Source organism: Falco cherrug, chromosome 3, assembly GCF_023634085.1.
Source record: "Falco cherrug isolate bFalChe1 chromosome 3, bFalChe1.pri, whole genome shotgun sequence".
Classification (NCBI taxonomy): domain Eukaryota; kingdom Metazoa; phylum Chordata; class Aves; order Falconiformes; family Falconidae; genus Falco; species Falco cherrug.
This window is the reverse complement of record NC_073699.1, coordinates 117,270,544-117,284,404: the sequence shown is the minus strand read 5'-3', so window position 1 is coordinate 117,284,404 and position 13,861 is coordinate 117,270,544. Positions and strand designations below refer to the sequence as shown.

The following is a 13,861-nucleotide window of genomic DNA, read 5'->3' as shown; positions in this document are numbered from 1 at the left end:
AGCAGAAGAATGCACCAGGAGAGCAAATAATTATCCTGGGATAATTGTTCTCGCGGCTCCAAGCTATGGTTTTGAAGGTGTCACTGGCGGTGAGATGAGGAGCAGCCATATCTGCAGCCATTCCTCTTCAGAGCACAATTTTCCCCCTCAAATAAGTGTGAGTTCCTGCGGCAGCCTTGGCACTGTGCCAGCTCACATCATGGGCCGCCCTGGAGCAGGACCAAGGGTCCTCAATGTCTGCCTGTGGAAGCAAGCTGTCAGTCCCTCTTCCCAGGGTGAGGGTTGAACAACTCTAAATACAGCAGAAAGCCACTGGAACAAGAGAGGGATTCACCCCCCTCCCCTGTCCCACAGTTTCACGCTCACGAGATTCAGCTCCAGGGAGACCCATAATTATCTATTTCCAGCATCTTCAGCAGAGCGTGAGGACACAGCAGCACGGGATTCAGTGATTCATCAGTGACCTTCAGGCACCATGCATGTCCTGTTAAGGGGGACCAAGATAGTCCACAGAGGCTGGTAGCTGGTCTGCTGTGACTTTTCAATTCTACATTACATTGCCTTTAATTTGCTTTAAAAGTGGGCTAAGATGTCATAAAAATGGGATATGATACTTATCTCTTCTATTACAGTGGAATAATAGAAAGTAGCAGAATTAAAGGTAACAATATGAAAGTAAATTGTGATATTTTGCAATATTTTCCATGCAGGTTATTTGCTAAAGACACAAATCATCCTGCTCCTAGTTCATCACCTTCCTCCCAGCAGCCAGCAGTGCTGGGAGGCAGCACTGGTACGCACCGTTGGGATCATGCCTGGCGCCTGCTGCTATTTTGCAGCTTGGTCCTCCACAGGCCAGCATCTCCTCAGCTGGGAAACCATGGGCTGAGACAAGTGTCTTGCTGTGGAAGGAGTTCAGAGTGACTCCCACTCTGACAGCTAAAATCAAAACACAGCAGAGCTCAAAGAACATGTTTCCGCATAAAACACCCTTTGGCTGCAAGCAGCCTCTGTGGCTACACTGAGAATGGCTTTTATTTGAAATATATTTATTGACATGTGCGTCTCCTCCCAGGGGGATGCCATGTAGACATCTGGAGCCCTGTGTCCTCCTCTGTCCTTTTCGCTCCTGACACGAACTGAGGGGCTGGAGGTACCCTCTGCCCATGAGGGCCCAAAACCGCCCCAGGGACCCCACTGCTTTTGGTACCCTCAACACACTCCTCCTGCAGCTGCTCCTGGTGACCAACGATGCCCGGGATCCTCCCAGTTTGCCCTCTCAAGACGTTCTGCAGTGCCTGGAGCAAAGGTTACACCTTTTAACGTCTTCATCTCACCGGTCCATCCCCATCGATGACACTGGTGCGAGGGCCTCCCAAGCCACTCTACTACCACGTGTGAGTGGTATCTCAGTGTCTGGTCGTTATAAAAGATCATCCATTTTTCAACACAGACGGCAAGTTTTCAACCAAATGCTGACCCTGGTTTATGATTTCTCCTCCTTAGCTTTGGGATTTTACCAGCAGAGGGCAGGACGTGATTGCTCCACAAGGAGAAAAACCCAGACACGCAGGAGGGAGAGCATTTCACCCAGGGCAGGCAATAGCAGAACTGAGATAAGCAACGTTTTTCATGCAGAGGAATTTGGGAGAGCAAATTGGGAGACCTCGCTCGCCGCTAGAGCACCTGCTGCACATCTAATCTCCCGCAGCCTGGAAGCAGCTTTGTCCCCTGCAAGTAGCAGCAAAAGCTTGTTTATCAGGACCCTGTTTCCTTCCAGCCTCGCCATTGTCACAACTGGACCAGCATTTAACACCGCTGTATGCCACCGAGCAACCCCAGCCGGACTGCACTGAACACAGCCCACGCATTCCCATAGACCTCTTCATTATGTTCTTTTGCCTGAAGAACAAGGATGAAGAGAGTGCGTGAAGAGTTCGGGGATTTCCCCTATAGGGTAGATCAAAAGTTGCCAAGATGTTTTAGAGGAGACATTCAGGCTAAAGAAAACCCTGGGAAAAAAAACGAAGCTCCAGTCCCGGGCTACTGCTCTAATCACCATGTTGCTGTGGGGAGAAAACCCCACGGGCCTGAACTGATGCCCTCCCACCCGCTCTGGCTCCCGTTTGATCAGCAGAGATCAGGAAGTGGGTTGGTTTTTTTCACTGTCTCTGTTTTGTTTTAACACTATAGCCCGTGGGGCTGGTTTGTATGCCTGCCTCCCACAGAGGGTAATTTGGTTCCTCTCGCTGTCCAAGGCCACAGCAGAGCACTGAGCTCCCACCGCCGCCTCCAGCCGGGTCAGGGCATCCCAGGCACCAGCGGGACGACCCGTCATCAATAGCCCTATTATTGCTCTTTAAGTTTCTCTGCGCTTCCAGACGGATGCTGTGTTACTCCATCACAGCTGCAGTTGCTCCCTTCCAGCAATTCCCAACACAGCACTTAAGGCAGGGATTTATGGGCGGTTTTGAAAAGTATTTTGGAGCGAGGAGGAGTTATGGGAAAGGAAGTTGAATTCCCACCATTCCCTAGAAAATTCTCCCAGCATCTTTCACGAGAAGGATCATTTACTGGTCCTTTCCTCAAAACAGAGACAAGCTCTCAGCTGTGGCTCTTTGTTTAGTCCAAAGTGTTTCCCAACAGCAAGATGCAGCAGGGGTTATTCTGGTCCTGCCTGCAAAGGGTCAGGAGACCGAGGTGAGCCCTCGGCGCCTGGCTGCAAGGCTCTGCTGAACCCAGTTTGTTCCCTGACATTTTTGTAGATGCCGATAGCTAAATAAAATGATTTGTTCTCAAGTCACGGATTACTGCCAATCTCAGGGCAAGCGCTGCTGACTGTCTGGCTGATTTTGAAGCACACCGTGGTTTGCAAAGTAGAAAGTCATGGGACTAGTTACCAAGAGGACGCCTATAAAATGACCAGCACGGAGAAGTTACCTTACAAGCTACGTCTTACCTCTCTTTAAGCTTTTCAGGAGCAAAAGCTCACCTGCTGCAAAACTCGCAGTTGTCCAAGCAGGCTGGATTAGCAGCACAGATTCACATCAACACTACATTTCACAACCAGGACAGGGGTTTGAAAGACTTTATTTGACACCTTTGCTGGATGTCACAGCTCGTGAATCTAACAGCTCTGCACAGTGTAAAGTGAGGCCAGGCTACTTGCTGTGAGCTCTAGCGTGCTGACCAGCCACAGGAACAACCAGGGTCCGGTGAGGAGCTCCTCTGACCTCATTAAAAGGGAATATGTTGTTCCTGGCTGATTCTAGCACTTCAGGACAAGGGTGAGGAGAAGTAGCGGAGGCATTTCTGTGTGTTAAGTGCAATGACTTTCATCAAAACAACTGGGAGGGACGAACTTTCAAAACAATAGCAGATACATACATTGACATGCACATGGCAGATACAATCTGTAGGAACACAAACACCAGCTCATCCACACAGTCTAACCAGCTGTGCATTTGACCTGAGGCGTGGGGAGAGGCTCTCCCATTCAAGAGAGATCTTCCTCCTCTTTTTTACCTCTCTTTGCACTGACCTTTCCACACTTTTCTCTCTTTTCACGTCACAGTGCTGTAGATGTGGGTGAGACTCCTTGGGGCGGGCAGGCAACTGGGTCCAGGCTATTCTGCATGCGTATCCCAGCGAGTCAAGGCACAGATGCAGGGAGCAGGGGCTGTTCAGATGAGGGGGAGCACTAGAAGACCCTGCCCTGGCCACCATGGGAGTTAGAGATGTGGCACGGGAGCAGGGTGGCTTGAAAGCTTCAAGTTTCTCTTCCTTTCTGCCCGAAGAAAAGAGGAAGGGAGGGCAGCTGGAGGAGCAGAGGCATATCTGCTGCGTCAGTTATCTACGGGCACGCAGGCCAAGGCAGAATAAGCTCTAAGGAATCAGGACAAGTACAGACCCAGAGCTTGCCAAGGTCTGTGGTGAAACCTCAGTGGGTTTTGGTCCCAGCCCAGGGAGAGGGATGAGCAACGTGAGACCAAAACATGGTGCTGAAGAAAGAAAACAGAGACGTTGTGGGAGGAGAGGGTGAGGGATGCAGGGCAAAGAGAGAACGAGGGAGGCACTTCAAACGCAGGCTGGTCTGACCCATTTCCCCCCCTTTGCAGTCACGGCTGTTCAGCAGGGGATGGAGAGACGGCTCCAGCAGGGAGACTGGCAGAGGGAAAGGCCTTTTCTTCTCACTTTGGCTGTCAGAGCCTTCCCCTCCATGACAGACATCCCTTTGAAATCCTCTGTCTCGCCTCTTCACACCTCAGTGCGGAGCAAGGGCTGCAGAAGCCTCCCTCCGCCCAGGCGGCCCGGCCGGCTGCTCCTGCATGGTTTGTGCAGGGACCCAGCACAGCCCCCGCAGACACAGCAGTATTTCAGCTCAGCTGTGGGAACGAGCTCTGTTAAGCTGTTGCCTCACTCCACCTTAAGGGCACATAAGTGGGAAAAGCTGGTAATGCGGCGAGGTAAGCACAGGGATTAGCAGGCAGCCAGTTCGCTAAGGGAGCTGGGGGGGCTCTAGCCTGCCCTGCTGGGTGCCAGCAGTGCTGGAGAGGGGGGTGAGCTGCATCCATCCCACCACACCAAAATTAGGTGCTGCAGCTGAGGGACGCATCGCAGGGAATCAGCGTGAGCAAGTCTGTCTGGCAGCTCTGACTCCCCAAGGAAGTAAGACAGTATTTCAAGGCTGGCTGTTTTCCAAAGGAGAGCAACACTGAGCTCTGCAGAGGGGTTTGCTGGAGGAGGAAGAGGGTTGGGATCTGCGTGTGCCCCCTCCCTCGTAGCCAGAAGGATCTGGAGCACAGCCACGTGCAGACAAGTGCATCGAACTGGATGTGATTTACGTTTGCAGGCATCATGAGGGAGAGGACGTGTGATGGTGAGGCAAGGAAGGCAGTGTGAGGAGGGAGGGAAGAGTAAAGAGAATATTCTTTATGGATCCTTGGCTTCTGCAAAGCAGGAAAGATGCCTTTTCAGCTGAGTTGTTCTTAGGCCTGTGGGCAATGAGTGCTGAAGAATTCATTTCTCCGAAGGGCAGGGGAGGGTCAGAAAGCCCCAATTTCAGTCGCCCAAGAGCGGCAGATCCTGGATGTCCCAACCCTGATCCCGGGTCCCTGCGCGGCAGCACCCAAGGCAGGAGGCGCCGTGTAAACTGGTGGAACAGGGATGCCGGCAGAGGCTGGTGAGAAAAGGAATGTTGCAATTTGGCTGCTCTTGGAGGAGCCCTCTCTCAATACACCTGCTGGCGACGGCATCCTGGGCACGGCTGCTACAGCTGTAGATGAGCCCGCACCTCGGGCCCTCCGGCTGGAAGAGGCCATCCTGCTGGCCAGGAAGCTTCGGCGGGATGGCAGCATGTCGCTGGGGACACGGCGAAGTGGGGCTGGCCTCACAGCGGGGCTTGGGTAAGCCAGGGAAGATGCAGTCAAAACAACTGGAGCGGGAGCAGCCTCCCTCCTGGGGATTTGCACGGGGCCAGCAGCGCTGTGGAGGAAGGACCATGGCCACGTCTGGATGGGCAGGAGGGAAGTGGCCACAGGCGAAGGCTCCATTTCTGCCACATAATTATTCAGGTGCGAGAGGAGTCGCAGCCGGATGGGGTCGGCAGCATTTTGGCCCTCAAGGATGCCCAGGTACCTGACAACTTCAGTGAGACATTCACGGAAGCCGATACTCCTGTAATCCACGGCCAGAGCTCGAGCATCTAAGAAGCCTGTAGGGAGAGGACACGGGTCACGCTAAGTCCGTGCAGAGCTCAGGAATGTGCTTTGATTTCACTACCCTCTCTAATGCACTGTGTGTTTCACTTGAGACACTTTGCTGCTATGTGATATTACTGAAGCAGACAGCCAAGTGGGTGTCCAAAAGGACTGGACGTTTGTGTGCATGAGAATAGCATCTGTGGTTATCTCATCGGGATAAAACTGCCAGGGTCATGAAGCCTCTTACTCCAGAATGTGAGACGAGTAAGAGGTTTCATTAACTGTGCTCAGGATGGAGAAAATTTTTCCTATTGGACTCAGTTGTTGCTGCTGGAGACATAACTGTAGGCTAGATGGGCACTGGGTCCCTATTTGCAAAATGGACCATCCCCAGTCTTGCAGAACAGTGGGACACTGTCTCCTCAACGTGCAGCTTAGGACCATTTTCCTCTGCCTGAGTCCCAATCTTTATACTTCATTTAAACAGATGTCTGGCTGAAGGACACAGGACAGTGCCAGAACCAAAACCGCTGGGCCAAGAAAGCCTGAAGCCACAGAAATCAACAAGATAAAATGCAACCGACGGCTGATTTTTAGGCTTCTGCTCCCTACTTGCAGCTTCATGAGACGATAAGCACTAAAGCAGAGAATGTCACAGCACAGTGAAACAGTGGACCACTTTGCTTGATGGGGTCTTTTGTGACAATACAGCCCTTTGTTGCAGTGCAGTCAAACTGAATATCTAAACAAATGTTCCAGACCAAGTTACAGCTCTGAACTGAAGCCTGGATGCCAGCAGTGTCCCCAGCAAGCCAAAAATGGGTGGTAAGCAAGCCAGAGGCTTCTCTACTGGAGCTGTGATCTCCATCCTGTTAACTGTAACAGGACAGAGGGTCTGTACTGAGGTCTCAGTACAAATAAGACCTTTGTTGAATTTTGTACAGGGCTCCCTCTCTCATAACAACCAAGAGACACCAAAAAAAAAAAGAACAGAAAAGGAAAAAAGCCTTGTTTATTTGCAGAGTCCCCATGCAGAATTCATTCTCTGCAGGAAATGTATCCCAGGGAGGAGGTAAAGAGTTTAATATCGTGTTTTTTTCTGGAAACAGGCTCCCATTTCTGAGCAGGACTAAGCATGTCTCTGGCTGAACAGCTTTTAGCAGGCTGTGTGACAATGACAGCGGCGCCATCCTTGTGGGTCTGTGGGACTTGCCGTCCCACATACCCCAGTCTGCCAAATGGATGCAGAGATGCTGACCCATATGAAAAACAAGAGGGCAGGAAACGTCCATCTGCCCTCCCGCAAAAAATATTTCCCTTGGGAAGCAGAGGGCAGCATTCGTTGGTGCCGGCTGGTGTCAGCAAGGCACACCAGCATCAAGACATTGCTTGCTGCTGAGGCTGATGGGGAATTTTCCTTCCAGGTTTTCACCTCACCCGTATGCTTATAAGAGCAGTTCTTACCTGTTCCTCCAGTGGCATGAAGCATTTTTAAGTGATCTACTGTCATTTGTAGAATTTCTGCCTTCTCCAGCTTGGAAGACCCCTGCGTGTTGGGAGCAGGAAAAAAAAGCATTTCATCATTTTATGGTCTAGGGCTTTGTGCCTCTCAGGAGCTGCATTTTGCTCAATGACCCCCTCCCCAAAACCTTTCTGAAGCCCAGGAATGCTCAGATTGGAGCAGGACGTCCATCCAGGGCATTGGCTCTGGTTTTTACATCAAGTGAGTAGAAAAAGGAACTCCTTCCCAAGATGCCCCAGTGCAAATTGAAAATCCCCATTTCTGTGCATCTCCACATCTTGCAAAACACTTTCTGGACTGAATTTATCCTCCCCAGGGCTCCTAAATATTTGTTAATATTGTTTTACCACCCAGTTTCACCACCTACTTACTCCCTGAAGTGATGATGATAAGAAAGACATAGCATTGCTCCAGACTTTCTTATTCTGAGGGCTCTACCCTTAACACTGATGAAACACAGCCCACACGGGAGGATGGCTGGAAATCATGGATGTACACACCTGCTTCTCGAAGGCGGTGGGCACCAGGCGCCGCAGTTCAGAGAGGCTGCTGTTGATACGGTCACGGCGCCGCTTCTCGATGATCTGCAGGAGATTTCCAAGTGGAGAGAAGAAACCATGATCATTTACAGCCACAGCTCATGGGTCTAAAGCCCTTATTAACAGCTATGCCAGGCTGAGAGAGGTGCTTTGAACGGGGCCACATAAGTAAATGTTTTGGGTGCAAAAGCTCAGCAATGAAACATTAACTGACTGGTGTGATAACCCCAGGTGAAGCCACTCTCCTCCACCCCTTTCCGCCAGACTTGAGGCCAAACCTCTGCAAAAAATCTCCAATTAGCTGTGGGGAGAGTTCTGCAGGAGATGGAGGAGGGAATGGTGTAAAGTCGATTTTGCACAGTGTCCCCACAGCAAGGATGTGCCAACAGCATCCCACTGCACACGGGGGATGTCACAGGGAGCCCCAGCACACAGCCAGGACCAGCCTGACCCCCCAGGGAGACAGAGCACAGCCATCCTAGTCAATGTAAACGAGACTTACCCCTCTCCTCTTCTTCCTGGCTTGTATCTGAGATGTCGTAGTGGGAGACACAGACCTGGAAACATGGCTGGAAAGGAAGAAGAGAGAATAATTTCTTGCACTAGCTGGAGAGAAACCTCCATTGCACATATGCTTTACACACGTTTGCCATCTGCAGTCATGTCGTGTCGTCGTCCCACCCTCCCCGAAAAATGTCTTCTGTGGTTCCCATCTCATTTTTACCCACAACACAGAGCTCAGGAATTGGGGATGGGGAGCCAAGCACAGACTTGAATCCCACTCTCCCCTCCAAGAGGCTCCCACCAGCCTGCAGAAATCTGCACTAAACCATCCATCCGCTACCAGGCACGTCTCCTTCAATCTCAGCCCATGCTGGCACCTCCACGGGGCTGGAAAAGCAGCGTTCTGAGCTCTGGAGTCATGGCCTTTTTTTTTTTTTTTTTTTTTCTCCATGTGTGAACCTCCCGGCTCTCATGTCTAAGCCTGCCCTGTCTGCAGGGCTTTGCATCTCGGAGCTGTGATAGCATGAGCATGTATCTGAGCTCCCACCCAGGGCGGCAGCAAAGGGCTGGCTGCTCCTCAGGGTGAGGCTAACGGCAGCGTTGATGTGGTTTCAGAGGGCTTCCTGGAGAGTCACTTTGCAAACCACAATTTTTGGGGTGGGCCACAATATTCTGAATGCACGGACACCCCTGAACCAGACAGAGAGGGGCCAGGACCTGGGCAGGGGGAACACCTGGCAGGAGGTGACGGAGCAGGGAACGTGCCTGCTGGCCAACAGCCCCAGGGACCAGCTCTGCTCAAGGGACAAGTGACACAGCAGGGACAGGCTAAGAAGGGCCCCACAAACCATCCCGTGCCTGATGGGCACGGGTGAGGCTAAAGACACCAAAGGTCAGCACTAGGCACGCACAGGGAGGCGAAGTTCAATCCTTAGGTCCCCACGGACATGAAGCCTCCGTAAGGATGGATAACCGGGCGTGGGAAACTCCTTGGAGCAAAACCCCTCTGCCTGGGGGGAGGCCGGCTGGGCCACCTTCCACCTCCCCCGAGCAGGGTTTCCTCCCTCTGGAAAGTGGGACTGGCTCAGGGCTGCTTCTGCGCCTTACGGAACTCGGGGCAAGGATGTTAACACACAAGCAAGGCAGCAGTCTGCAACCCCGGCCAGCGCAGCACTCTGGAGGGATTCAGAGACCATGTAAGACATATAAATCAGGAAACGGGCATTTGGGTTCACTCCATCAAATCAAAATATTTTTCAGTTTGACGAAGCATTTTAATAGCAGTCTGTTAAAGATGTTTCTGCAGAGACAGCGCTGTCTGCACAGCAAGCCAAAAACTAGACCAAACGCAGCCTATTAAAAATACATTTTGTTAGGCCCAAGTGAGGTGCTTTCAGAAGTGGTTTTACACAATCAGACAAAATAACACGTTCTTCCACTGACTGCTCCACTCATCTCCATACAGGTACCCTATTTGAATGTCTGCTGGGTGGGCTTTCTCTGGGCATAGGTGCCGGCTGGCTTCGCAAGTATGAACATGCGTTGCCAGTATACATAAACACACATGCAATGAGCACGTATGATGTGAAAATGGGCTCTGCACAGATGCTGCGGTACTGAATTCACCTGGCAGCCCAGGAATGTGGAGTACCCGCTCAAGAAGCCTGTAACACTCAACTTTGAAAGTCCTTTTGCAGAGCTGTTTGAGCGCATTGCTCTTTGTGAGCTACACTTCCAGATGTGGATATAAAGACCTACTTACTCCAAATATGTTTTAAAAATGTGTTTGACAGATTCAAACCACATAAAAGATACCATAACTATATTCTCAGATGATTAAAATTTCTGCGTTGCTCTTTGCTTGATTTTATAATTTACAGCGTAACTTTGGCTCTTTATTCAAAACAAAAAGCAAACAAACCAACCAACTAACAAAACCAAGCAGTATCTTGCACTTCTGCAGTGACCCCAGAGTCTAAGCTCACCCCACACGCTGAACCAAGTCTCACACCCAGAGTGACTCATCCCCACTCTACAGGGGAACTGGTTTGCCCAAACCACTCGACCGACCGATGGGTAATGGGCTGGGAACCCCGGCCAGACAGCCTGACTGCCTCTCTCAGCCCTAATTGCTCCACCTTGCTCCCCACCTGGAAGTGTTTTATTTTGCTGGATCCACCAGCGTCCCATGCTGCACTACTTGGGGTGTAAACAGGACAGGACCAGCTCTTTGACCATGTGTTTGTGTGACATGAGCAACAATATACATGTATACAAATATCACCAGATCACAGCACTACCTGGTTCTGCAACTGGCTTGAGAAGACAAACACATTAGCAGCACCAGAGAGAGACCCAAAATCCATTGTTACTGTTTGCTGAAATAAAATATGACAATTCCTCTATTTCATCCATCGGGGCACTATAGACTCAGCACGCTGCACTGATGTAAAGAGGTGGGATATATTCCACGTGTAGCAGGAAAGCAGGTTAAATATTGATGCGCTTGGAAACTGCCTATGGGGGTCAGTGAACTTGTTGTGCGGGACATTACTTGTTGGACATGCCCGACTCTGCTGCGACCATATCGGGTAGAGGCAGACTCATTAATTTAGTCCCACAAGAACCTGAGCATGGCACTGGGGACTTCTCCACGCAGGATACCAAGCAGCAAACGGGAATGAGTTAATCTGGGGCCTAACTGGATGTGCAGGGAGGGGGACACTTGGCTACCGAAAACAGAAGTTCAAAACCAGCTGATTTTTGGATGAGAACAAATAACAGAGCTCTTCCTTCACCCCCAGCGCCGTTTGCACGCTCAGAGCCCGGGCATGCCCGGGAACGGCTGACACAGCACGGGAACCCAGGCTTCCAGTGGTGGCTGGGATGCCCTTTGCCAGCAGAGCCGCAGCCCAGGCAAGCGCAGCGAGGCCTGAGGACATTGCCTGGGGAACCACGCAGAGGTTCTGGCCTCACTATTTCACCAAGCACCAAAGCCCCAGAGCCCAAACTGCAGCTCAGCGGCGATGGGATGGAGCCTGCGAACTGAAAGTGCGCGCTTACAGCAGGGCACCCTCGGCCGGCCAGGCTGCACGGGCTCCCTCTTTAATAAAGATCAAAGCCCCAGCTGGTGCATTACAAATGCATCAGCAGAGCAGAAGCGTTTCTCATGCAAAACCTCCAGATTTCTTCCACGTTCCCTGGGAGCCCTTGGATCGTTGGGGCTGCAGCGGCATCCAGGCGGCTGACGGCGCCTTTCCTGGGGGGGGGGGGGGGGGGCAGCCCCATCTCGGGGTGCAGAGACCTGCGAGCAAGGAGGCTCAGAGCTGCCCTTCTCCCCACCTGGCAGGAGAAGGCAACTGCGCTGCCTTTAATGAGGCATTTTCCCGAGTGCGATCAGCTCGTAGCACAGCTTTAATACTTGTATTACGACTTGGCCGGGTCAGCCCTAAGGCCAGCATCAGCCCACGCTTGGCCCGCTGCAGCGACCCGGGGCTGCCCCAGCGCAGCCCGAAGGGGTTAAGCGGGGTGCCAGGCGCCCCGAGAAGCTCCGTGCCAGCCCCGTACCCGCTGCCGGGGTCCCCGCTGCAGCCCGGGCTTTCCCCCGCGGGATGCCGAGCTGCCCCGCCGCAGGGACGCCCCAAACCCTGCCCGCCGTGGGGACCCCCGGGCGCGCCCCCCGTGTCCCCTCACCTGTACTCCTCCTCCCGGCCCACGTCGATGGTGCCGTCCGACTCGGTGTCGGAGGAGCTCTCCTCGCAGAGCCGCTTCATGCCGGCAGGCAGCAGCGGGCGGGCGCGTCCCCGCGGGGCGCCGGGGCTTCGGCGGGGGGGTTCGGCGAGGCTGCCCCACGCGTGGCCCCGCAGGCCACCGCCGTCCTGCCCCGCCGTCCTCGGGGAAGTGCTGTGGAGCTGGCCCCAGTGCGTGCCTGCCTCGCCCGGCTCCTCCCCTGCCCGCACTCTGCCTTTCACACCCCCGGCTTCTCCCTCGCTCGCCTCCCAGCACGTCCCCAACCTCCCTGGTTAATGGGTTAATGAGACATCTCCCGGGAGTGACGGATTACGCGGCCGCGCCGGCGCTCCCAGGTTCCCAGGCCCCCCCCCTCCGCCTCCTCCCGCTCGCTGGTCGAAATCCCAAGTCTTCCTGTAAAAGGAACAGTCTGTGTGAACCGTCTCATGTCCCCCCCTCCTGCCCACGGCCCCCCTTCCACCCGCTGCACATTGGCCTCAGCCCCAGTTTAAAGGGACCAGTGACCTCACTGGCAACAGAAAACCGTGGGAAAGAGATGGGACTGATAAAGCCTTGAGTTGTTTCAGGGAAAAATCAACATCCAGCCCCACACGCACACACATGTCTGCCCGGCTCTGTGCAGCGCAGGCACTTTTGGAGACTTATGATTCAGATGGAAACCAGCTTATTCGAAGCACGGTGCTGTTTGAGGACGCCGCTCAAAAGGCCCTCGACTGGGATTAATCAGTGGCCACAGCCAAGGGCCAGGACGGCCGCGGTGGCACCGTGCTTGGAGGCGTCGGGATGGGTTCAGCACCCCGGCACCATGCCGCGGTGGTCCTGCTGGGAGCTCGGCCCCCTGCCACGCTCCCACAGCCTTGGAGCGTCTTCAAGGGCCAGCTCATGGCACTGCCAGGGCATTTGAGACCTACCCTGTAAAACAAACCAACCAAAGCCCAACTTTAGGTTTTATGACACTAGGATGAATTGCTTTTTTCTTGTCTCATTCCATAATGCTGGAAACTTTGACCAGCAGGCTGCCATCTAGAGAGCATCTTGCTTTCCCTGAGCTTGCGGGAAGGAGGTAGGAGTCTGTTTTTCAGAGCCCTGTGCTGCTAAAATCCCCCAAGGCAGCAAAAACGTGTGCGTGTGGGAGAGAGAGAGACGGGAGGAAGGAGAGAGCTGAAGTGGAGGTTTGCAGTACAAAAATAATGCCTTTTATTTTGAAAAAAAAACATCAGCGCTGAGATCTAGCAACACGTGGGTTTCCCAAAGCCTTTAGCAAAGACCGTGGCGGCGATAACAGCCCGTCACCACTCATGCCGGCCGAGCCACCTCACCGCCCGCCTTCCGTGTGAGGAGGCACCCAGCCGCGTGGTCGGGTGCTCCCTATCTGCCTCAGCCATCTCTGCCAGCTCACCCACACTGCACCCGCCAGCCCCCAGACGTCTGCAATCCCCCAGCACCTTGCAAGCAGCTCTGGTAAAAGCTAAATGGCAGCTACCACCTGCCCTTCACCCACGCCTGCCCCAGCCCAGCACACAGGGGCAGAGCAAGGCACGGCCCCCATCACCATTTTTTTTGAGACCGAACCACACCATCCTCCCTCCCAAAGTAAAACAAGAGAGACCTGAACCAGCCATCCCACGTTGGAGAGGAGAACTGATGTCTCAGAAGTGTTTGTAAACTGAAAAATAAATACAGTAAAATAAGTCAGTTGCTTTAGGTTATAGCACTTTGTTTCTATAATTCTGATGTTTTGTTTTCACTATAAAAAGCGGTCAAGAATCCGAGCTGTTATTAGCTCACATTTCAAAATGAACAGTTTCTTTGAACCAGAAGAATTAGAAATGTGTTATTTTAGC

The 13,861-nt window shown here is 52.9% G+C and overlaps 1 protein-coding gene across 1 annotated transcript; it reads right to left on the bottom strand.

The window, feature by feature from the left end:
* Positions 1–3,071: 3,071 nt before the first annotated feature.
* Positions 3,072–12,354, bottom strand: HEYL (hes related family bHLH transcription factor with YRPW motif like). The gene is made up of 5 exons (XM_055704210.1): positions 11,961–12,354; positions 8,266–8,332; positions 7,725–7,808; positions 7,167–7,248; positions 3,072–5,713 (listed from the first exon to the last, which is right to left on the bottom strand). Exons 1-5 carry the CDS (start codon positions 12,038–12,040, stop codon positions 5,046–5,048), a joined length of 981 nt encoding a protein of 326 aa, XP_055560185.1. The 5' UTR covers positions 12,041–12,354; the 3' UTR covers positions 3,072–5,045.
* Positions 12,355–13,861: the final 1,507 nt, after the last annotated feature.

Coding starts and splice junctions, on each gene's coding strand:
- HEYL (XM_055704210.1), bottom strand. CDS start 12,040: ATGAAGCGGCTCTGCGAGGAGAGCTCCTCCGACACCGAGTCGGACGGC. Junction 8,333..11,960: donor GGCCGGGAGGAGGAGTACAG/GTGAGGGGACAC, acceptor CTTCCTTTCCAG/CCATGTTTCCAGGTCTGTGT. Junction 5,714..7,166: donor TCATGCCACTGGAGGAACAG/GTAAGAACTGCT, acceptor CTCTCCCTACAG/GCTTCTTAGATGCTCGAGCT.